Source organism: Trachemys scripta, chromosome 18, assembly GCF_013100865.1.
Source record: "Trachemys scripta elegans isolate TJP31775 chromosome 18, CAS_Tse_1.0, whole genome shotgun sequence".
NCBI lineage: Eukaryota > Metazoa > Chordata > Testudines > Emydidae > Trachemys > Trachemys scripta.
In genome coordinates, this window is record NC_048315.1 from 12,446,263 (window position 1) to 12,469,781 (window position 23,519).

The following is a 23,519-nucleotide window of genomic DNA, read 5'->3' on the forward strand; positions in this document are numbered from 1 at the left end:
CCTGAGAGGGCATTGCTGGCGACATTCACAGAGCTAACCTGACACAGAAATATCCCCAAAATATTCCTAAATAGGATGAATTCCGCTCTCTGTTACAGCAGTGTAAACCCAAGGTAACTCCACTATAATAATACCAGGGTAACGCTGTATTAGCTCCACTGGACTGAGAGCATAAACCTAATTTAACACAGCCTAAAAAGTGAGTGGGGTGAAAAATCAAAGCAGCTGAACAGGATATTTTAAAATCATGTGGTTTTAGGGCCACCCTCATGATTTTCAGAGGTCTGACTCATGATTTTGAACCGTGTGGCTGGCAATACTGGACAGCTAGGAGGAGCCGTGGCTCAAGACTTACATGCATCCATGTAATCAGACACACAACACAGTGTGGCTGCATTGGGAAATCGACAATTGGCTTCCACACCGGTTTGCAAAACTGCAGCCCTAAAGTCGAGCAAAGAAAGCGTCAGAGCCCTAGTACTGTTACTGCTCACTTCCCCCAGATCCATCAGTGCTTGGCACACGGTGATCGGAAGCGAATGCTCATTATTTTTATCGTGAGCAAGGAGACTGGGGACAGCAAGTTTGCCCTGCAGGGTTCCTGCAGAAATGGCATTTTATCCCTGTCTCCTGGCCCCATCTTTAGGCTCCCTTTTTTGTGCTCTGTGAGAGCCTTCCACGGAGGGAGAATTTGCGAGCAAATGCAGTCGCTGCCAGAAGATGCATTTGATTGACACGGTGCGGCAAAATTGAAAGAGACTTACAAATGGTTTGCTGGAGAGGATTTTTACTTATTTATTTTCTTAGCACCTTTGGAGGATGGCAGCTGATGGGCAAGAGATGAAAGCAGCACTAGCAAAGGGTTTTCCCCCCTCCCTCCTTTTTGATTTCTTACCCTCCGTATTTCATGGAGTTAATCTTACCAGAGATCTGCTTTACGGGTGTTTGAACAGAAAAGGAACTGGTTTGGTGGCAGTCCAAACCTTGCTTCGGTGCACAAGGCTTTAGCACGGGGGAAAAGGAACGAGAATGGAAAGTAAACAGCCCCCCCACCAACAAGGGAGAGGACGGGGCAGGTGAGAGTGGACACGGGAAGGAGAACACTGAAGCTTTGCGCTTTCAGCAGCCCATCGGAGTAACCTGGAACGAAGCAGAGCCACAGTTATTCAAGCAAGATCAGGGATCCTTTGTGCTAGGCGCTGTACAAATACATAGGGTACGTCTACACTTGCTTTGGTGGAGCTCGCTTGCTAAAAATAGTCGCCGCATCGTAAACCGTACAATCCTTCCCGGGACCCTGAGTATGTTCTCGGGCAGTTAACCTATCCTGCCACCCTCACAGCCGCTACTACACAGCTACCTTCAGCAAAGCTAACTCGGGTTGCTGCAGTCGTGCCTCCCCGTTGCTGTGCAGCCAACCCAGAGTGGGACGCAGTCCCCACCCTGAAGCATTTACAACAGAAAGGGGAGATTTTTCAGAGGCCCACATGGCATATGGGCACCTAATTCCCACCAAAACCCAATGGGAGTTAGGTGCCTACCTGCTCTTTGTGCCTTTGAAATTCACGCCCCTAAAAAGATCAAGGCCGGCAAAGCATGGGACAGAGGAAATATTGTCATCCCTATTTTACAGGCAGGGAACTGAGGGAAAGAAAGAGTAAGTGACTTGCCCGTGGTTACACAGGGAGACTGTGGCAGAGTCAGGAACTGAACACAGATCTCCTGTTTTCCAGCGCAACAGCATCTCCCACTCACAAACGCTGCAAAATGGGCAGCCTTCCATGTGCCATTCTAGATTTGATATCCCCTTCTCAGACCTCCTCTTCGCATTTGGGCCCAATCACCACTGGCATAAGCAGGTGCAAATTTGCTGAAGTGAAAGGAGCTGCACTTGTATTCCCCCGTTGAGACTCCTTTTTAAGATCCTTGCAACAAAAACGCTGAACCGGAGGGAACATGACAAAGATGAACCACAGAAGGAATCAATTTGTCTCATTAACACAAGCTCTGTCCTTCTGTGGTGCGCTTACGTAGCGGATTAAAAGCTAGGTTTGTAATTTGAAATAGGAAAAAAGCCCAGACTAATACAGTGTAATTGGTAGAACACAATGTACCATTCCAGCTGTGGTCACAATACCTGGAATAAACACCAGGGCAATGCTGAAAGCTGTAAATGCCTCTCAAAAACCATCAAGTGCAGCCCAGTGTTGAGGAAAAAAATGATCTAAAGAGCAGCTATTTCTCCCATTCAACAGGCAGACGGTGTGTAATTCTCCTTTTAGAGCCTGACACCTCCATAAGGGCCAATGTAATAATGTATCGATTTCATCTGCAATATTATACAGTACTATAAAATAGTGATGCTGCCGGAACCTAAAGAACGGAATTGCTGAGGTCTTTTGGTTTAAATGAAGATGCTTTCAAAACGACCTGAGAAACAAGGGGCACCGATTGAGACAATAACGGACCAGACCGTAGCTCCTGTAAACCAACTTCCATGGAGCGGCCCCGATATATACTAAGTGAGGAGCTGACCCAGGCTCAACTTTCCACCTGCTGGAACCCGTCCGGGAGCTTGATTTGAAGTCAGTGTGTTCTGGGTAAAAAGTAACAGAGGGTCCTGTGGCACCTTTAAGATTAACAGATGTATTGGAGCATAAGCTTTCGTGGGTGAATACCCCAATGCAAGGGCATTGCGTCTGATGAAGTGGGCATTCACCCACGAAAACTTATGCTCCAATACATCTGTTAGTCTTAAAGGTGCCACAGGACCCTCTGTTGCTTTTTACAGATTCAGACTAACACGGCTACCCCTCTGATACTTGTGTTCTGGGTGGGGATTTTCTTGCACAATCAGATGTTTTGATATTCAACCACGGCTCCAGCTCAGCTTTCCCTGCAGAAGGCCGCTGGGTGCAACCCGGGCTAAACAACCCCCAGCAATCCAGTAGAGTGCAGCACAACGTTCCCGCATTAGCTGCCATCAGTCACAACTTACCAAGGCTCTTGGTGAGGACTGTAGGTGGGCTCCTCAAAAGCACCCGTGTGGCTTAGAAGCATGAGTTCCATTGACAGTCCATGTACCCCGTGCTCCTAAGTCACTGAGGGTGTGTCTACACTGTAGCTAGGAGTGTGCCTTCCAGCCTGGGCACACAGACGTGCTAGCTCCGTGCAAGCTAGTGCACTAAAAATAACCGTGTGAATGTTGTGGCCACGGGCACCAGCGGCTTGGACTAGCCACCTGAGTATGGACCCAATGGGTCAGGGCTTGTCCTTGGGAAGCAGCGTTCACACTGCTATATTTAGCACACTAGCTCGAGCAGAGCTAGATTGTGTCTGTCTCCCCGGAGTAGGAAATATGCCATATCCTTGGTCTCTTTCGAAAACCCTCACCCTAACCACGTATAATTCAGCAAAGGGATGACAAAAGCCCCGAGCCTGCAAACTGCTCTTTGCAGGACTTCAATAAGGGTTCTACCCACACAGAGCAACTTTCAGGATGGGGAAGGGGAGATTCTAAAGGGGGGGAGGGTGCGGAGAGAGAGAGACCATAAACACAGCCCCAATTCAGTCATTCCTTTTCAGCAAAGCACTTAAACACATGCTTAACTTTAAGCACACGCTTATGTCTCATTGACATTCATGAGCCTCAAACACCCGTTTAGCGCCTTTGCTGAATTGGGGCTTACGTGATGAGCACAAGCACCAGAGACAGGGAATTATTTCACACCAGTTCTGTCCAGCCCTCACCCCTGAACAGCAAACCCATCGAAATTCCTTTTATTATTTTCCAAGTGTGACACCGTTTTTGCAGGAGGCTTCCGTCTAAATACATACAGCACAATGCACTTTGCTATCGCTCCCAGCTTTCTCAGTGCTTCGGTATTTCTATTACTTGTTGGCCTGGTTGAGTCATAGCCATGCCAGCATATGCAAGACCTCTGACACTGTAGCAGTAAGACTTCTCTTCCAGGAGAAAAACAGGCTCACTCACGCACACTTATACAAACTCTGGCATTAAGAGCCAGATAATGATGCTTAACCAATGGTGCCTCATTCATAGCACCCGGCACAGTCAGATTTCTGGGGGATCCCATGAGCAGAACTGTGCCTTCCTGCAGCACTCCCAGCTCCCCATCCAGGGAGTTAATAGCCCCACTACCGCCCCTTTTCACAGCAGCTTCCCACGCTTCCCTCTGTGAGGATGTCAGGTAGGCCAGATCAGTTGCCCATGATTTCAAGCCCAGTCCAAGTGGATTTGCCCCTCCTCCATGCTTTCAGGAACAGTTTTAGTCAATGGATCTCTTTTAAACAATAAGTTCATGTTCAACTTCCAAACACTGCAAGCCAGGTGTTTACACGTGTTTACATGGAGGCCCCCTTACATAGCTCTGGCACTACAGAGGGGCTTAAATTTACACTCATTTTAATGCAAGGCCCCTTTACGCGAGGAAAGGCGTAAAGGGGCTTGTGTGTAAAACAAGGAATTTACTAATGGGGATATTGATACGATCGTTGGGCTTTTTTTAAAAAGCAATTAGCACAACAATCTGTCACCATTTGCAGCTGAAAGCGCCACAAAAAAGCAATTCAATCTGAACACACGCCATATCTCACAGCCCTATGCGAAATTAACAGGAAAAATTCTATTTACCCGTCTGATTCAATGGCTCAGAAAAGGTCTACTCCCTCCCAGAGCATTGGTAGATTGGCAGGCAGGCAAAGTTAGGCAATAGTATCAAATTTCAGTTTAATCCCTTTCCTGGAAGAATGCCTGGACAATATAACAAAGCGTCAAAAGGTTCAAAGCTCCCTGCTTTCTATTCTATCTTGTTTTTTAAATTAAGTCATAAAAGGAGTCAGAGTTTGAAACCATAAACAGCAGTTGTATGGTTTACGCATTCCCCCACTCTGAACACCTTTTTGCTTCCTGTTCTGTAGCCGGACAAGGGAGTTACTTCTCTTGGCAACTAATTCTCTAACCCCAAACACCAACCACAAAGCTGCTTCTCAGAAGACGCAAGCGAGATCCCAGCACGCCCCAAACCAGACAGACACACGCACGTTTTATGGAAATTGAGCGAGATTTGTCCAGGTGCTGAGCTGAGCAAGGAAGCACCCAGATGAAGAGCAGTAAATGGAAAGAAGCCAAGACACTCAGATGAGCATTCACATGAAAGCAGAGCTACCTTAGAATTTATCTATCTAGCATCATGAGAACTGGAGGCACCTATAGATATGCAAACAGTAAAGACAGGGAAGTTTAAAGATGCTGTTCCTGGGAGATGTTTGCACATGCTTAAAAACAACAAAGAAGTCTGGTGGCATTTTAAAGACTAACAGATTTATTTGGGCATAAGCTTTCATGGGTAAAAAACCCACTTCTTCAGATGCATGGAGTGAAAATTACAGATGCAGGCATTATGAAGAGATGCATGAAGAGAAGGGAGTTACCTCAAGTGGAGAATCAGTGTTGACAGGGCCAATTCAATCAGGGTGGATGTAGTCCACTCCGAATAATTGATAAGGGGGTGTCAATTCCAGGAAAGGGAAAGTTGCTTTTGTAGTGAGCCAGCCACTCCCAGTCCCTATACAAGCCCAAATTAATAGTGTTAAATTTGCAAACGAATTTTAGTTCTGCAGTTTCAAGGTGCCACAAGTAATCCTGTTCTTTTTGCGGATACAGACTAACACGGCTGCTAGTCTGAAACCTGTCTTAGAAGTCTGTTTCTGAAGTTTTTTTGTTGAAGGATGGCTACTCTTAAATCTGTTACAGAATGTCCAGGAAGATTGAATTGTTCTCCTACTGGCTTTTGTATGTTACCATTCCTGATGTCCGATTTGTGTCCATTTATTCTTTTATGTAGAGACTGTCTGGTTTGGCCAATGTACATGGCAGAGGGGCATTACTGGTACATGATGGCATATATCACATTGGTAGATGTGCAGGTGAATGAGCCCCTGATGGTGTGACTGATGTGGTGTGGTGTGTAGTTGCTGGTTGCCTACTCCATCCCATATCTACTTTAGCGACACCAGAGGACCCAACCACATCAGCCACACCATCGGGGGTTCATTCACCTGCACATCTAATTTGGGCTTGAATAGGGACTGGGAATGGCTGGCTCACTACAAAAGCAACTTTCCCTCTCCTGGAATTGACACCTCCTCATCAATTATTGGGAGTGGACTACATCCACCCTGATTGAATTGGCCCTGTCAACACTGGTTCTCCACTTGTGAGGTAACTCCTTTCTCTTCATGTGTCATTATATAGTGCCTGCATCTGTCATTTTCACTCCATGCATCTGAAGAAGTGGGTTTTTTACCCACAAAAGCTTATGCCCAAATAAATCTGTTAGTCTTTAAGGTGCTCCTGGACTCCTCGTTGTTTTTGTGCATACAGACTAACACAGCTACCCCCGATACTTGGCACATGCTTAACTTCATTGATTCGACTTCAATGATGTGTGAAGTTCTGCCCAGGAGTAAGGCTTTGTCTACATTACCACTTTTGTCAGTAAAATTTTTGTCCGTCAGGGGTGTGAAAAAAAAAATACACACCCCTGACGGACAAAAGTGGTGACGTGGACAGTGCTACGTAGCCTGCTGACACAGCTAACGCCGCTCGTTGGGGGTGGATTAATTATGCCAGCAGGACAGCGCTCTCCCACCGGCAAAGAGCAGCTACACGGGAGACCTTAGAACAGCATAGCCTAAGTCGACACAAGATCAGGGCCTAACTTTAGTCAGGACACAGTCATTTTGCCAGGGAGAACAAAACAAAGCGTGCGCGTGCGCACAAACACTGCCTTGCACCTTCACTGGCCATTTACCAACAAGAACTGGGTGGGAAACTGTGTTCCCATCCAGGGAGAATTTTCAAGATTTCAAAATGGTTTTTCCTGTCCCAAATCAGGGAGAGAATTTCAAAAAAAAAATTGCAAACCGAAAATATGGGGAGGGAAGGGGGAGACTTTGGCTCAATAATCAAAGTGTTTTGTTTCGATAAATGTTTCATTTTGATCTTTTCAAAGAAAGTTTTTGTTTGATCTTAAATGAACTTAAAGTTCAAAATTAAAAGTCATTTTGAACCAAATTTCGTTTGTCGAAAAAAACAACAAAAAAAAAACAACCCAACATTTTTTCAGAAATGGGAAATGTATTGAAACAGACCTTTCCCGGCAAACAGCTCTGGTATGTCACAATAACAGACCATTTCACTGAAAACTTCCCCAACCAGTTCCAGTGCCGGGTGAGTGTAGGGAAGATGCTACGGCTGGAGACAGTGGTGGGGGGAATTCCGATCGGATCGCATTTCAGACCTATTGTGCGCAGATGCAAGGATTCCACTCTTCTCCAATACTATTCTGCATTGTCAACCTCAAGCACCCAGAAATCATGAGTCAGCCCCACACAAATCAGGAGGTTAGTTTAAAAATCATAAGCTTCTTTAAAAAAGTAAATTGGGCAGGGGGATGGATAGAAGAGGGGGTTATTTACCTTCTGGCTTTTGAGCCACTGAGGTGCACTTAGGTCCCATTTTCGAGCTTTTCTTACCATCTAGGAGGGTTAGAAACTTTCTGAGTGAAGGAAAGCCGAGAGTCGCACATTCACACCAAAACACCAAATATTGCAGGTTTCCCAAGTTAGCAACACTGTCCTGTATGGCGCTTTGCAAGCACTAAGCGATAATGAATGTAAGCACTCTTCAGACTCATGCTACACTGAAGAAGAGAGTGTGAGTGACTTGTCTAAGGCCACGGATAGAGACGTGCAGCTGTCACAACCTGAAGCTCTCCTAGTCTCCTATGCTCAGACTGCACCACTTCCCCATTCTCCAGTCACATATACTCCCCCCTGCACCCACATTCCTGTCTGAACAGAGACTTTACTGTCAACCCTCCTAACATTTACCTTCTGCATTTGCAAAAACCACCAGCTGGTATTCGGGGGCTTTAAGAGGTTTTTCTATTAACTCTGCTAATGAAACGACTTAACAGCAACTTTATTATAGAGGAAGGTACTTCCAATTCTAAATCCCAACAATCATTCTCAGGATCACATGCCCTTCAGCTACAGAGATCTCCTTTTCTCTCTCTCTCTCTCTCTCTCTCTCTCTCACACACACACACACACACACACACACACTTCAGTGACCTCCATGCAGCAATCTCCAGCCTGGAAATACTTCTGCCCACATGTAAATGGGTGTCACTTCCACAGCCAGCGAGGGCATGCACACCTGTGGGTTCTATACTGTTATTTGACCACAAAAAACTAAACAGACAAAGTGCAGGGGGAGGGAGGGAGGGAGGAAGAACTAGGGTGATGCTTTGTGTTTTTTTTATTGAAACAGATGTTCTGACTTTAAATTATCCAAACCGCTTAAAAGCAGCCCTTCAGTGACACTGCATCAGCCTTGGGCAGATGCAGATGTGTCTCGTTTTAGGACCCCGCTCCAAAGACGGTTACTAAATCCAAGCATTCATTCCAACAACACTGCACTTCTAGAGCATGTCCCATTCAGAGAGCTTTAAGGAACTCATCCTCACAGCATCCCGCAGGCAGGAAAGTAATATTACCCCCGTCACCCAAAGCACATCGGTGCAAAGGGACTTGCCCAAAGTCACACAAGTATGTGGCAGAGCTGGGAATTAAAGCCAGGTTTCCTTACTCCCTGTCTTAGCCTTTAACCACACTAGCATCCTTCCTTTTCCATTGTACCATCCTCAGCCATAACACAAGGACCTTGCCTCAGCCCTTTCTTTACTCCAAGGGGATTTGTTTGTTTAAATCCGCTGGCTTATATTTCACAAGGCTCCTCCCCTCCAGAGTGCAACGGGGTGTTCTTTGAAATCACGCCCTAGGTGCAGGGTAGACCTCCCTTCAAACCAGTCTTTATTCCGATGGCGTTCGCTCAAGTCATGCGAGGAACTAGAACTGTGGGTGTACGGGAAGCGTGGCCATTCAACAGAGGATATTACAACAGCAGAGTCCACTGGGGCACTACGCTGTTTTCTTTTAAACGCCACTGATAAGTGCCACCTGTTTGGTTGCAGCACAGCCATGTCAATCACAGTGGAAACAGGATGCCCTGATACGATAAGCCCCACAGAACTTTTGAGTAATGACATCGAGCCCTGTGAGAACACTCCTGTAAGCCACAGGGTTAGAGGCACTACTGTAGACTACGGGAATATTTTTCTTTGAACTAAGGGTGAGCCAAAGGCATTATCCCTGACCAAGTCTTGAGGTTCAAGCACCAAACTGGCAGTCAGCAGAGGTGGGTTTGGTTCCTGACTCTGCCATATGCTCACAGTAGGACCTTGGCCAAGTCCCTTTGCCTCAGTTTCCCCATCTGCAAAATAGAAAGAATGATTTATACCCATTTCATTGAAGTTTGCAAAATGCTGCAAGATCTGCAGGTAGACAGCACCCTAGAAGGACTGAACATTGTTGCTCAAGAACTCAATCTTCAGGAAGTGAATGGGATACGGTCACATTTTAAACCACGAGGAATGTGTTCTCCCTCGTATTCCCAAATGGCTGATCCATTTCCGCCCCCCTTCCTCTTTTGTGGCAACTTTCCAAAAGAAAAAAACCCTGACAGACAGATCTCCAACCTCCCCTTCTACCTGCTTCACTGGTAAAATGTTTCAGAAACACACAACCATCTCCAAAAAGGAGGTCAGAATGGAAAAAGTTAGGCAACGTCCGCTGTTGTGGTTTCAGATACTCCCTCTGCATCACTACAGTTTCCTGCCACGCTTTCCATCACTTCTTGGTATAGCTCATTTACACAATGCCCACTTGACGAGCTGCTGCCAGTTTACTAGATCCGTAACAGTTTGGGCCAAATTTTGTCACCAGTTACATTTGTGTATCACCAGGGATCTCAACGCTGGTACAGCTCCCCTAGGGACCAGTCAAACCCTCGTGAAAGTCATCGGGGAGCTTTTCCCATGACTTCAAAATGGGAGTTGGAACAGGCCCATCGCAAGAGGAAAGTGTAGCCCCTGCTTAGTATAACATTCATACAGTGGTAAGTGCTAATGTGTGTCAGGAGGTGGTGGCTCAGGAACAGGTGTTTCCTTCTTGAGGAGACGTCTGCCTTCACCAATAAGGCAATGAAGTTCCACCAAGCCGATCCTAAAGTTCTCCTGCTTTGGACAAGCTGAAGATAGCCTGAGAAAAGATTCTTAAGCAAACCTATTTTGTTATCCATACAGGAGTCTCATTGTTCCCTCAAAAGATCTATCTGGCCTGGGGGGGAGGGAGGGAGAGAGAGAGAAATGCTGAAGCATCAGAAAGTAATTAATTACCTGCCAGGCCCATGAGTAGGCTTAGTATAAACATCGCTGGAGAGGAGAACTAATGCTACTCAAGCTGGAAATCACACACCCGGCTAGGGTGACCAGAAGTCCCTGTTTTATAGGGACGGTCCCGATATTTGGGGCTTTTTCTTCTATAGGTGCCTATTACCCCCCTGATTTTTCACACTTGCTGTCTGGTCAACTTACCCACAGCTTCAAGTGCAGCTATAACCTAAGAGAATTAGGCACCTAAATCCCATTAAACTTCCTTTGAAAAGCCCAGCCAGAAACCTTACCTGCTTGGGGTAGACACGGACGGTCCCTGCATGACAGTAAGATTTGCCTTAAGTCTCCCAGTCAACATAACCCACCCTTCCATTCTTTGTCATGCATGTGCATTTTGGCTGCTGTCCTCCACCCCAGAAGTGGCTACATTTCAGTGGTGTTGGTCTGTAGAGCCCTTGGGGACCCATTAGGCCCTGTATTACGTGGGATATTATCGAGCTGAAGCCAGGGGAAATACGCGGTGTTTAAAATACACTGTCACTTCCCGGTTCCAGCCCAGACTCCCCTGCGCAGACACCATCTGGCTGGAGACTTCAAAGGAGCAGCAGCTGCCACTTCCAAACCGAAGAGGTCGAATTCTGAAGGCAATTCCCACAGGCGACGGCACCGCGGGGGAGTTCGCCTGGCAAACCAGCCGGCACACACCCACGCACCGAAGGGACAGGGAGCCTCAGTCTGGGGAAGGTATTTCCTTTTGAAACAACCCCACAAAACTCCCCTAAAGGCCGGCTTGCCCCTGAGGCCCATTACACTAGGATAGGTTACGCTGACATGCAGCTTTGCATTAGCAACTCTACAGGTCTGGGCACACATGCCTTCCCTAGGCACGGAGGACACTGCCCAGTCCTGCTCAGGCTACAGCAATGTGCACACTTTTAGAATGATCACAGTGTCCTCAACCATGCCAGCTGGGCACCCTCATCTGCTGCTGTTCCTCCCATGAGGAGCCCTGTCAGTATCACAGGTAGCAGACACGGGTAGTCAATGGTAGCAGACATAGATCCGTGCCGGGCAGATAGCCAACCAGAGGAAGAAAGGAATCTTACTAATCCTTCCCAGCCAGCCAGCCATAATCCACCTGGATCAGCCGCCGCCGCGTGTGACCCTCACCTCCCCTCTTGTTCCCCCATAAACAGCTAAAAACAACAGTATAGATTTATACAGTAGCAGCAGGCTCAGTTTGCTAAGTTCATTCGCTCAGACACCACTAAGGCACGGTGGGCCCATCTCCCTGCTCGGTCCCACCGAGGAAGGGGAACAGCAGGAAGTGCTACACGCTGAGAAAAGGAAGAGGCGGAAGAGCAGGGGCACAGAGAGATACAAACGAGAGCAGATCTTCAGAAGGTGGAAAGAGAGATTAAAGGGCCACCAGCTCCGCGTGATAGAGGACACACCACTGTCAGATGTGGCCTCGTTCACATTCGTTTGCTGGCAAACTTTTCCAGTGTAAAAAAGTGTGTGTGTGTATGTGTGTGGAGGGGAGGGAGGTTTCTGATGGTTTTGTCATCCCAATGCACCACGGGAAGCCAATTCCTGTCTCAAACTTACAGCACTGAACTTGGGTGCAAGTCATACTGCCCACTTTCTTCCCACAGCCCCATTCTGCATACAGAGTAGATGTCTGGCCTCAGCCAGCCTTCCCCATTCATCTATAGGAGGTTCTCGCACGTCCCCATCGGCGCTGATGAGGACGTTTGAGCAGTGCCCTCTTGAAGACGCACACCAGGCCCGCAGGGAGACGCGTCCCCAACAGTCTTGGACCCTGCCTGTTGCTTTTCCCTGTCCGCACAGAAAGACAGGCAGCTCGCGCGTGGCAGAAAGGATGCTGCATATGAAAAGTCGCACTTGGGCCGCCCTCACGGGCCAAACGCAGTCCACAGAGCTTGGTAGCGTAGTCCACAGCCCCTCTCCATTTCGCACCAAGCTGCAGCCCACGCAGACTGTGGTTGCTGGCGTGCAGCGTTCCAAGATCAGGATGCAGCAGGACAGGATCGCACCAGTAGGGTCCATTTTTTGCAAATTAGCTACAGGCTTCGGGCATCTAGCAAACTGCCAGAGGGGACCCCAAATCTACTCGAGCATTTGAACACTTTCAGTTGCTTCAAGTCTATGTATTTAAATGCTCTGGTGAATAGGAACGCTTACCTATTCAGCCAGAGATCCCTATTCCGCAAAGCAGTGAAGCCTTTTAATTAACTTTAGTCACATGCTTCAATGCCATTGACGCCAATGAGATTGATGCACATGGTTAAGGGCTGTGTCAAATCGAGGCTGCAAAGAGGGTGAAGTTTGCGGGCAGAGTCTCTAAAGTTATCCCAGAGACGTTGTAATTGTAAAATGCGTGTTGTAATAGCCAGGTTCAAACTAGTGTTACATGTCACTTGCCGCTGGACAATGCGACTTGCATGACTCACCGTGATTTACTTCTGCTCCTTGTACATCAGTGTCTGGGAGTACCTTGCATTGGAACCGCTTTGCACTTAGGGAACTACAATGTCTCAGAGCCACTCCTAAACATAGGTACCGACTCCATGGGTACTCCGGGGCTGGAGCACCCACGGGGAAAAATTGGTGGGTGCTCAGCACCCACCGGCAGCTGATCTCCCCACCCCAGCTCACCTCACCTCCTCCCCTGAGCACGCCGCATCCCGCTGTTTCACGGCGTAACAAGCTGTGGGAGGGATGGGGGAGGAGCGGGAACGCGGCATGCTCAGGGGAGGAGGTGGGGCCGGGGCGGGGATTTGGGGAAGGAGTCCAATAGGGGCAGGGAGGGAGCGGAGACTTTGGGGAAGGAGTTGGAATGGGGGCGGGGTGGGGGCGGGGCCAGGGGTCGAGCCAGCAGAAGTTGGCCCCTATGCTCCTAAATACATGTGATTGATCTGATGCACATAAATAAAACATAAAGCACTTCCTGCGTGACCACGTTACCTCAATCTACAAGGCTCCATTAAGTACACAGAGTAACCGAGAGGGTTTAAATTGCACATTTACAGTGACTGTTCCCAAAAAAAATTTCAGACATACCACCACCATCTAGTTTGGAATGTTATGGGATTCTGCCAAGCAAATGTGTTATTTGCAGCTCATAAGAACTTGCACTTACATACAGCCGTTTTCATCTCCCCCTCTCAAAGGACTTTTCAAACAATGAATTAAGTTTCCTAAGAACTCTGTGAAAGTTATATAAACCGGGGCCAAGAGATGATGAGCAATTCACCCAAGGCCAGAAAGTAAGTCAGTGGCAAAGCTGACACTAAAGAACTCAGGAGTTCTGGTTCCCAGTTACATGTTCTAACCACTAGATACTTCCCTCTCACACACAAATATCTTTCCAAACCAAAGCGCACATACCAGTTCCAATGCTGCAAGGAATAAGATCCAACCTTTAAGGGTCAGATTGCGTCTTCCTCGGGTCTCAAACAACTGTTACGGGAAAGAAATGGACAGCCCAGGATCCCCTGATAATTGAAAGGTGACCAACCAAATAGTAAACTGCTACTTAAGAACAGTAGAGAGCCAATACCACCCCTTTCTCTTGAAAGGAGTTTTAGAAGCAATACTTATCCTCTTAAGGAAGATGGTCACCTCAACACTATCACAACACACTGCTCTCTCATTATATCTCAAGCTGGGTGGATAGAAATCAAGTTGTGGGGGGGATTTTTGGGGAGGGGTAGGAAATCTGATTTTTTTTTTAGTTTATTTCAATTATAACAGTAATTTAAATTATAAGTTTTTCTTTTTAAAAAGAAACCTGTTTAAAATTAAATCTGAATTTAATACAAAATATATTAAGGCCTAAAAACTTAGTGTAGTCTCTTAAAACATTTACATAAAAATAAATATGCTGAATCCATGGGTCTCTAGCAAAACCACTGAGTTAGAATTAAAGTCTGCTTTTCTATATGAAGAAAGAGTCAGGGGAAAAACCATTTAAGTGTTGAAGTCAAACTCTATAAATATGGCACAATAGATTAGTCTAAATAACTTAGACGGTCTCATTTTCAAGAGACAGGTGCGTAGGAATTTACGCTCTAGTCACTTTCATTTAGGCATATTTGAAAATTTTCCAAGGCTGACCTGAAATAATCCGTTTAATTCCCTGACCACAGTTAATCCTTCCATTTAGTTGAAAATGTGAAACATGTTTTGATACATTTATGTATCAAAACATGTAATGTTGTTTTGTTTAATGAACACAAGCTTTATATGCTTTTTGTTTGTTTAATTAAATCCCAGTTACCAAACTAATGCTGCTTGACACTTCATTCACTATTTTCTAACATACTAAAAACAAACATTAATAAGAATCTGAAACTATTAAGCCATATAATTGCTTAAATAAACGTGGTTCTATAGTGTACCCTCCTAGATAACAAAAAGATGCACCAAATCTAGTGTAAAGACTATTTAGTTGTAAATCATGTTGTAATGGTGATCTCAACCAATGAGAATGCACCTTTCTTTTAAACGTAACTGCAGTACGAATGGAAAAGTTGAATAAAATTGATGATTTAAATCACCTTGATCCATCCCCCTGGCACAAGGCTATTTCTCAATATACAGCTATGGTTCACTGGCTTCAAACCTTTACATTCTGCTCCAAACCCTCTTTAATAACCGATGCCACATTAATTAATTAATGGAGATATCCTACCTCCTAGAACTGGAAGGGACCTTGAAAGGTCATCGAGTCCAGCCCCCTGCCTTCACTAGCAGGACCAAGTACTGATTTTGCCCCAGACACCCCTAAAGTGGCCCCCTCAAGGATTGAACTCACAACCCTGGGTTTAGCAGGCCAATGCTCAAACCACTGAGCTATCCCTCCCCCTGGAAAGGATAGAAAGGGCAAAATTATTGGCTGGCAATCCGAGCTGAGAGAAAGGGCTTGATGCACGGATCCCACAGACCTGGGATTAATAACAGCCATTTCCCCACATCTCTTATAGTTAATCAAGTTCATTAATTAGAGAGAGCGCAACAAAGAATCGCTTTTTCATTTCACTGACCGTCCCCTTGCTCTGGTGTTATAGCAAAGAGTAAACACGAGTCCCCCGTGTGCCTTTTCTACACCATCCATTTATTTTTAATTACGCCATGCCTCTCCTGTAATTAAGATAGGAATAACCAAACTGGCACCCCAAGGTGCACACGACACCCCATCAGAATGAATAGGCAGTTAAGTGACTGGCCCGCCCGGGGCAGCACAGAAGGTGCTCATCTCCCACTGACACACACACACACCCGGGACTGTGACTGCTGCCTCGGCGAGCACTGACGGCCCTCAGCACCTTGCAGGTTCCAGCCCTATAAACATCAATATCAAGCCCCCTCCTGAGCGTACGGCAGGTGGGGTCTGACATAGGCCCTCCGGTCTGTTCACACAACTGCACAGACTGTGATGGAAACTTGTCGTCGTGCTACTGCCCCCTGTGCGCCTCCTCGTGGCTGGGCAGAGTGCTGCAGCCGATCTGCCTCAGTTTCCCTGGCAGGGTTTCCAGCCCACTCGGACGGCTTATGGCTCAACACTCTGGCCAGGTTACTATAATGCACCCTCCACGCCCGACTTCCCAAGTCACAGTTCCAAAAACAAACCCCAAATAAAAGGAGTTAGTATTCCTGTCGGGCTTAAGTCTCAGCCCTTTGTCGGTTGTGTGTCCATCCTTAGGGCTCAGCTCTGAGCCCCACCCAACCGTAACCTGGCTTTACTGCCCCCGGCAGGTCCCTGACAGCCCCAGACAGCCCCGTCAGACCTGCCTTCCTGCAGGGAAGCTATGACTGGCCATGGTCCTACTCAGCGCCTGGCTCCAGCCAGGTTTCTCTCCCCAAGCTAGAGCAGCTTCCTGATCTGCCGCACCTGAGCAAGCTCATGTCTTTCCAGCCCCTTCCCAGAGGCCTGACCCCCGCTACAGGTGTAGCGCTGGGTGTTGGCCCTTTCCAGCCCACACAGGGTTTGCATGCCCCATCCCAGAGCTCTCCGCTGGTAGCTCAGGGCAGGATATGGCCCTGAGCATTAGGGATGGGGAGAGAAGAACGGACAATTGTGCACAGACCCTTTCCGTCCCCTCCGCCAGCACTTTCCACTAGAGAATGGCCTGACCGTAAACCCAAACCCCCAAGCCGGAGGAAGTTCTGATCCTGATCCTGGTTTCATGGCTGGATTCTGCTCTTCACACCGGCCTGGGCCAAACCCCAGCACCTCCCCCGGCTTCTACGGGGTGTATCAGAGTTCTGCGGTTTAGACCCACCTCTAGCACAAACCCAAAGGCAATGAGCACGGAGATGTCAGGGGAAAGTTCGATGCCGCAGGCCTTCCACAGCTAGGCCCTGGGCGCCTAGACCATGCAAGGCCCCTACAGCCACCACCCTTCCACGCCCTATACCATGCAAGATCCCCCTGCCCATCACCCTACCCACCCCCCCACCCTACTCCCACCCCATATCATGGAAGAGCCCCATGGCCAGGCTCCTACCACACAGGGCCCCTATGCCCAACCACCATCCCCAGCCTCCCATCCTACCCTTCCCCATAAAAGGAAATATCCCGGCATCATTGTGGAAGCCTAGGATGCCCATGGCATGCAGGGGATTACCATAAATACTGTTACCGGAGTTCTTCGAATTATAGACAAGCATTATAGCTATTTCTGTACATTTCCATTCATCCTCAATTTGTTGGTCTCACTATCAAGAACACAAAAGATGCCCCACGTGCAGCACCCAGTGGGAGCCGCCATGCCGGATGCAGAGAGGAGATGCTGATTTCCAGGGAAGTGCACACTCAGAAGAAGAGAGCACAATGCTTCTCTTTAGGATGTTAGCTTTACAAGTGATGCTTCAGGCACGCTCTCGGACTCCAGGCAGTTGACGCTTATTAACAGAGCAGAAGGAAACAGCAGCAGAAGAGGTTACCACCAGCTGAAAGAGTCCGTCGCAAAATTAGGCTGGGGTCTGTGCAAACAGCCAATGCGTGCTCTTTAAAGACGGCTGTAGGATTTGGAATGCAGTGGTAATGTCAAGCTGATTCTAAAGAGAGGACACCACGTACTGCATTTCCCCTGGGGAGCAGCCTTGTAACAAGACACTCTAAGTGTACTCATTTGTCGTTTATTTTTTCCCCCAACTTGTTTGTAAAGCTTGCTTCACTTCATAGCACTTAGCACTTGCAGAGCTCTTTACGTCCTTCGCAAACACTGACTGACTAAATCTTGCAGCAATCTATAAACGCGGTAAGCATCACTCCCACTGGAAAACTGGCACAAGCAGATTGTGTGATTTGCCCAAGGCATACAGCAAATCAGTGGCAGAGATGGGTATAAAAAGCAGACATTCTGATGCTCAGTTTAGTAGGCCGTCCTGCCCGCCAGCTGGTGTTTGTTTTCCTGCTGCTGTCTACGATACATAACTTTTCTAGGGATGCTGGCAACTATGGGAAGAACCCAATCCAAGTTTCAGGGCTCTCTCCAGGCAAAAAGCACTGCCTGTAAGCGGACATAGGGCCGGATCCACAGTCAGTGGGTGTCCCTCCCTTGACTTTTGTAGGCTTTGGCTCAGATATCCATAGGAAGCATGTACAGGGATCCTGCAGATCAATTCAGCACACAAGCCTCACACAGAAAAGCATGGAGAACTGCAGCCACTAGCTCTGTCTTCTCCTTAGCACGCTAGGCCTGATCCAAAGCCCATGAGAAACAATGGAAAAATCTACCCGTGATCTCGATGAAGGTCTCTCACTGGGATTTTCAATGGAGCCCAAAGGAGTTAAGCACCCAGATCCCATTGAAATTCATTGGAATCTGAGCATCAACTCCCTTCGTCTTCTCTAAAAATCCCAAATGCTCTGTTATCATCCATTATTATATATTACTGTAGCATCTGGATGCCCCAACCAAGATCAAGACCCCTTTATGGCCAGTTCTTTACAAAGCACAGTGAAGAGATGGTCTCTGCCCCGAGGAATTTGCAATCTAACGTGCCACCAAACTCAGTTCTCTTGCCCCCACATTCACTCTTCCAGACTAAGGCATCGTTGGAATTCAGCTCCCAGAGAAGCTTGCGATCATTCAGTTGCAATTCCCATCTTAAGAGTTAGCCATGTTCTTTCTCTGCCACATACCCTGGGGCGAGAGCTCAGCGCTGGCACCAGACTGCCAAGACCCCTGAAAATTAAACTCTCTAAGCCACAGGAAATCAGGAGTTTGGTCAATGGGGTTCTTAAGTTCTTAATTAAGGTGGCAGGGAATAATGCTTGTGAATGGCAGGGAATAATCAAGTCTATTATAGTATCTAGGACAAAGTGTTCCCTATTATGACATATCAAGGTATATTTTATCTGAGCTCTTCTACAGAACCCTCGTTTATAAAAGACTCATTAGACTGTAACAGGTTCCTTGCCTCCTCCAGCATTTTGAAAGGAATTTCTGGCTCCAGTGGATATGCAGTTTTTCCCCGGTCGTGGTGACAGGACACCCTGGCAGCAAGATTCATCATAAGGGCAACCACTCAGATTCTCCACCTCACTGATCCAGAGCGGGGGGGGGGGTGTGGAGGGAGATCTCCCGCCCAAGCTAGAAGAACAGCTTCAGATCTCAGCTGCGAAGCAAGCAAGACTCAAGGGCTTTTGGCATTGGATGACAGAAAACGTGGGAACAGTGCTCCGTGATGCTGCACAGACAGCAAGCCTTCTTAGGAGGATAATTATTGCTTCCACCACCACTCATTTTGGGCCTGACCAATATCTACTGAAGTCAACAGGTGTCTACCCATTGACTTCAAAGGGCATTGGATCAAACTCCTTACGGCAAAGCTTTGACCTACGGCCTATTTGGTGTTTTGGGGCAGCAATTTAGAACTTGATTCATTACCTCTTTCAAGCCACATTCCTCACCCAAAACCCTCACTGACCTTCACTGGGAGATCTGTGCAGACACCCAAAGGAGACTACGCATGGCCTTTAATAATGGTGTTATTATATCACCTGTAGGAATGGGCACTATGGTTTGGGGAAGGGAGCGTTATCTAGAGGTAAAAACAGACAACAGGGGAGCATGGTAGGGAACATGAAAAAAAACAAACACCTTTCTTCTTACAGCATCTCCTCCATAGCTCTCAATGAAACTACTCCTAAGACAGCTACAAGTCACACAACCTGCCTTCTTGGCTTCAATGGGAAATGTCTCTCTGGCAGATGCCAGTGAAAGGGAAGGGGAAAATAACAGCAGGACAACGAAAAGGAAGGCAGAAAACAACGCAGAACAAGAGTAGAAAGCGTGCATTTTTACACAGAAGAACCTACACACACAACAATTCTAGGGAAGAAGAGGAAGCTACTGCCATACAGAGAAAACCTGAGCAACTTTCCCTTAGGTGGCACTGATCACTCCCATGGCAAGTTACAACTTGTCTATGGGTCTTGCAGACCTCAAGAAACAAAGACCTTAGAAACAAATCCAGTCTGGTGCGGATAGGTCCGTTTTCACTTTCACCTTGAAAACTGATTAACACATCACTTCCAAAAAACAAAAAGCCTCAAAAGTTCCCATAGCACTTTGATCTTTTATTGTCACCTGATACCTCAGGAAATCGTGACTCATAGTTTACAGAGCAATTTGTTTCCTTTTAAGAATTCCCCCAAACAGGGTCAGCCCCAATATGGCCTTTTACATCTGAAGCCACTCTTCTTTCTGCTTTTGTTCCAGTGCCCTAGAGAAGTGGTTCTCAACCAGAGGTATCCCTGGGGGTTCGCAGAGGTCTTCCAGAGGATACATCAGCTCATCTAGATAGTTGCCTAATTTTATAAAAGGCTACGTAAAAAGCACTAGCAAAGTCAGTACAAACTAAAATTTCATACAATGACTTGTTTATACTGCTCGATAGATTACACCCTGAAATGTAAATACAATATTTATATTCCAATTGATTTATTTTATAATTCTATGGTCAAAATGAGAAAGTCAGCAATTGTTCAGTAACAGTGTGCTGTGCCACTTTTGTATTTTTAGGTCTGATTTTGTAAGCAGGTAGTTTTTAAGTGAGGTGAAACTTGGGGGTACCCAAGACAAATCAGACTCCTGAAAGGGGTACGGTAGTCTGAAAAGATTCAGAGCCAGTGCCCCAGAGGACAGAGAACATTGCTCTCTGCCTGTATTTTCACTTGCTCAAACCAACATTTGACAGTATCGTCTCTCAGTTAACACATGATTGGAACAGATTTTCAGTTGAGGGGCATTGGTTAAGATAGTATATTAATAATTCCCTGTTTTCACATAGCACTTTCCATCCTTAAAGATCCCAAGGTAATTTCTACAAGCCTTAATCAAATAGGAACTAAACTCCGTCTACTGATATGTGGCAAAAGAGTAAGATATATATCCGAAGCTGCCGATTGTTCGTGTTTTTTATATTGTAAAGAAAGAACTAAGAATCTTTGAGACAAAAGGCCGATAGGTCAAATTGCCCCAAGACTTGTGGGTGCTATAAAGAGCTATTTACACATGAATGTTTTGAAAGTGAAATGGGAACATCTTATACCGTCCATCTTATTTTGGACTCCAAAGCTATCATTGGAAGCAATAAATTGAGAGAAAGATGCTTTCTGAAGGATTCTATGTTGCACCAAGTTTCATTTGCAAATGAAACAACTGGGTGAAGTCCCAATGCGTCTATAAGTTTTTGGACATAACGACCACGCAACAGTTACTGAAATTTCTGAACCTTTTCCCATAAAGTCCTGCGACAGAAACTGGACCTGGAAAAGCTGTGTTATAGATTACCCAGTCCACACCACTGACCAAGGAGAGATTGCTTCCCATTTATTAGCATTTTACTTCCCATTTATTAGCATTTAATCCTGCCTAGTTTTAAATGCTTTTCCAATACCTTGTTTGCCAAGAACTTGCTAGGATGATCTTTCCCATTTATACCCTTCCCACGGGACTCTATGCTGGACCCCAATCTTGTTTCCATCCTATGATCCAACCTCCAGAGCCTCCTCACTCACCTGTCGCAGGTGTTTCAGCAGTTCAGTTGCCTCATCCTGTTTCCCTTGCTTCACCAGCAGCAGCATGTCCTGGATCATACCGATCCGCCGGTGGTAAGGGGGCAAGTTGCCACCACTCTTCCCAAACTTATCACTGGATTTCACCATGAAGGATGCTAGGAAGTCTCCCCGGTCCCTAGCTGGCATCTTCTTGCGGGAGCCTGGATTGTGAGACTGGGGGCTCTCCCCTGCACCGGGAGGCTGGCATCCTTTGGTGTGCTTGGTGCCCATGGTATAGCCAAGCCACCAGGAGCCTCATCCGAAACGCCTCCCCCAGGCTTCATGCAAAAGCGTTTGGTCTGGGTAGCCCCTGGCGGGAAGCGATGTGGCTGGGCAGTAGATCTCAGCGGCTCCAGGGCAGGGTGCCCTCTCTGTGCCCGCCTCAGTGGAAGCGCAGACCCCCAGCAGCCTGACTTTGCTCACCAGTAAGAAATACAACCGGCATCGTCCCTCATTGCTGCCAGCGGAAAAAAAACAGGATTCGAAACAAAATCCAGGGAGCTTCTTACCAATGGCCCCTGAGCCTCCCAGTGGCCAGGGGCAAGGGGCTGGCCGCAGGGGGCTGGCTCGCTGGCCCAGGGCTAATGGCAATAGGTAGTGGCTTCTCCCCCACGCCTCGCTCAGAAGCGGGAGGCTCTTCCTACGGAGAGTTGGGCAAAGCCAGCCGCCCCCCCGGCACGAACCAACCCAAAGCCGCTTCCCCGGGACCCCCCTAGCCGGGAAGACGCTGCAGGCTCCAGGCAGTGCATGGTGCTGCGGAGAGCGGTCCGCCCCCACGCTCCCCGCCAGGCCCCCAGCACTGCCCGGGGCCACGGGGCTGGCTCAGTCCTCGCTCCCCATCGCGGCGGGGCCGGAGCAGCCGGGCGCCCGCTCTAGCCGCGGCAGCAACTTCGGGGGAACTGTTGCATGTCCCCGAACAAAGGCAGCGGGCGGCGGCGGCTCTCCCGAGCCAGCCCCGCTCCCTTCCCGGCAGGAATCAGCCGCCGGGGCGCTGCAGGGGGCGGCCAGGCGGGGTCCCCGGCCCCCGCCCAGGGCAGGGCGCAGCTCGCTCGGGGACGGAGCCAGGCGGGGGGTGGCCGCTGCCCCGCACGCCGCCGGCCGGAGGGAGGGCTGGGCTGGGCTGGGCTCGGCGCGCCGGGGCCGGGCGGCTGGAGGAAGCGGGATCCGGACGGGCGGCTCCTCGCTCCGGTCTCCCCCTGCTGCCCGGCTGGCTGCGCTGCAGCGGAGAGCGAGCGAGCGCCGAGCCCCGGCCCCGGGCGGCTCCCCGGGGAGGGCAGCGGGCGAGACCCGCTGCACCGGTGCCAGCCTGGGCCGGCCTCCCGCGGCCCCGGCCAGTCCGTGGAGAATCCCGCCCCGCCTGGGCCTCCTCCCAGCCCGGCCCCCCAGCGCTCCCTGGTCCCCGAGACCCAGCAGCCGGACCCCCCTGCACGTTGTGGAGGTTCCCCCGGGGCCCTGCGGGAACCGCTCCCCCCTTGAGTAGGGGGTAGGTCCCGGTACAGGAGTTGTCCACCAGATCACAAGAACCAGGGTCCATCTAGCCCAGTATCCTGGCGGCCGACAGTGGCCAATGTCAGGTGCCCCAGAGGGAGTGAACCTAGGGTGACCAGACAGCAAGTGTGAAAAATCGGGACAGGGAGTGGGGGAGTAATAGGAGGCTATATAAGAAAAAGACCCCAAAATCGGGACTGTCCCTATAAAAATCGGGACATCTGGTCACCCGAAGTGAACCTAACAGGTAACGATCAAGTGATCTCTCTCCTGCCCAGGGCCGACGAGAGGGGGGGAAGCCGGTACAAATTACTGGGGCCAGCGGTCCAAAAGGGGGCCTGGTTTCCCAGCCTGTTTAGGCGGTCTGCCCTTGCCGGGGGGCTTGAAAAAATTTTTTCACTAGGCCGCACCCGCTCTCGGGGGCCCTCCTCCTGCCATCCATCTCAACCCTCTGACAAACAGAGAGTAGGGACACCATTCCTTACCCATCCTGGCTAATAACCTCCATGAATTTAAGTCCATTAATGGCTATCTAGTTCTCTTTTAAACCCTGTGAGAGAGCCAGCAGGCTGCTCGCTGGAGGCGGGGCTGAGCAATCCAGGCAGGAGAGG

The 23,519-nt window shown here is 48.4% G+C and overlaps 1 protein-coding gene across 1 annotated transcript in view; it reads right to left on the reverse strand.

The window, feature by feature from the left end:
- Positions 1-22,536, reverse strand: part of LRRC75A (leucine rich repeat containing 75A) — a 177,786-nt gene extending 155,250 nt beyond the window's left edge. The window contains exon 1 of the mRNA XM_034752954.1: positions 21,382-22,536. Coding sequence (XP_034608845.1) covers positions 21,382-21,651 — 270 coding nt within the window. The 5' untranslated portion in view covers positions 21,652-22,536. The remainder of the gene's footprint in view (positions 1-21,381) is intronic.
- Positions 22,537-23,519: the final 983 nt, after the last annotated feature.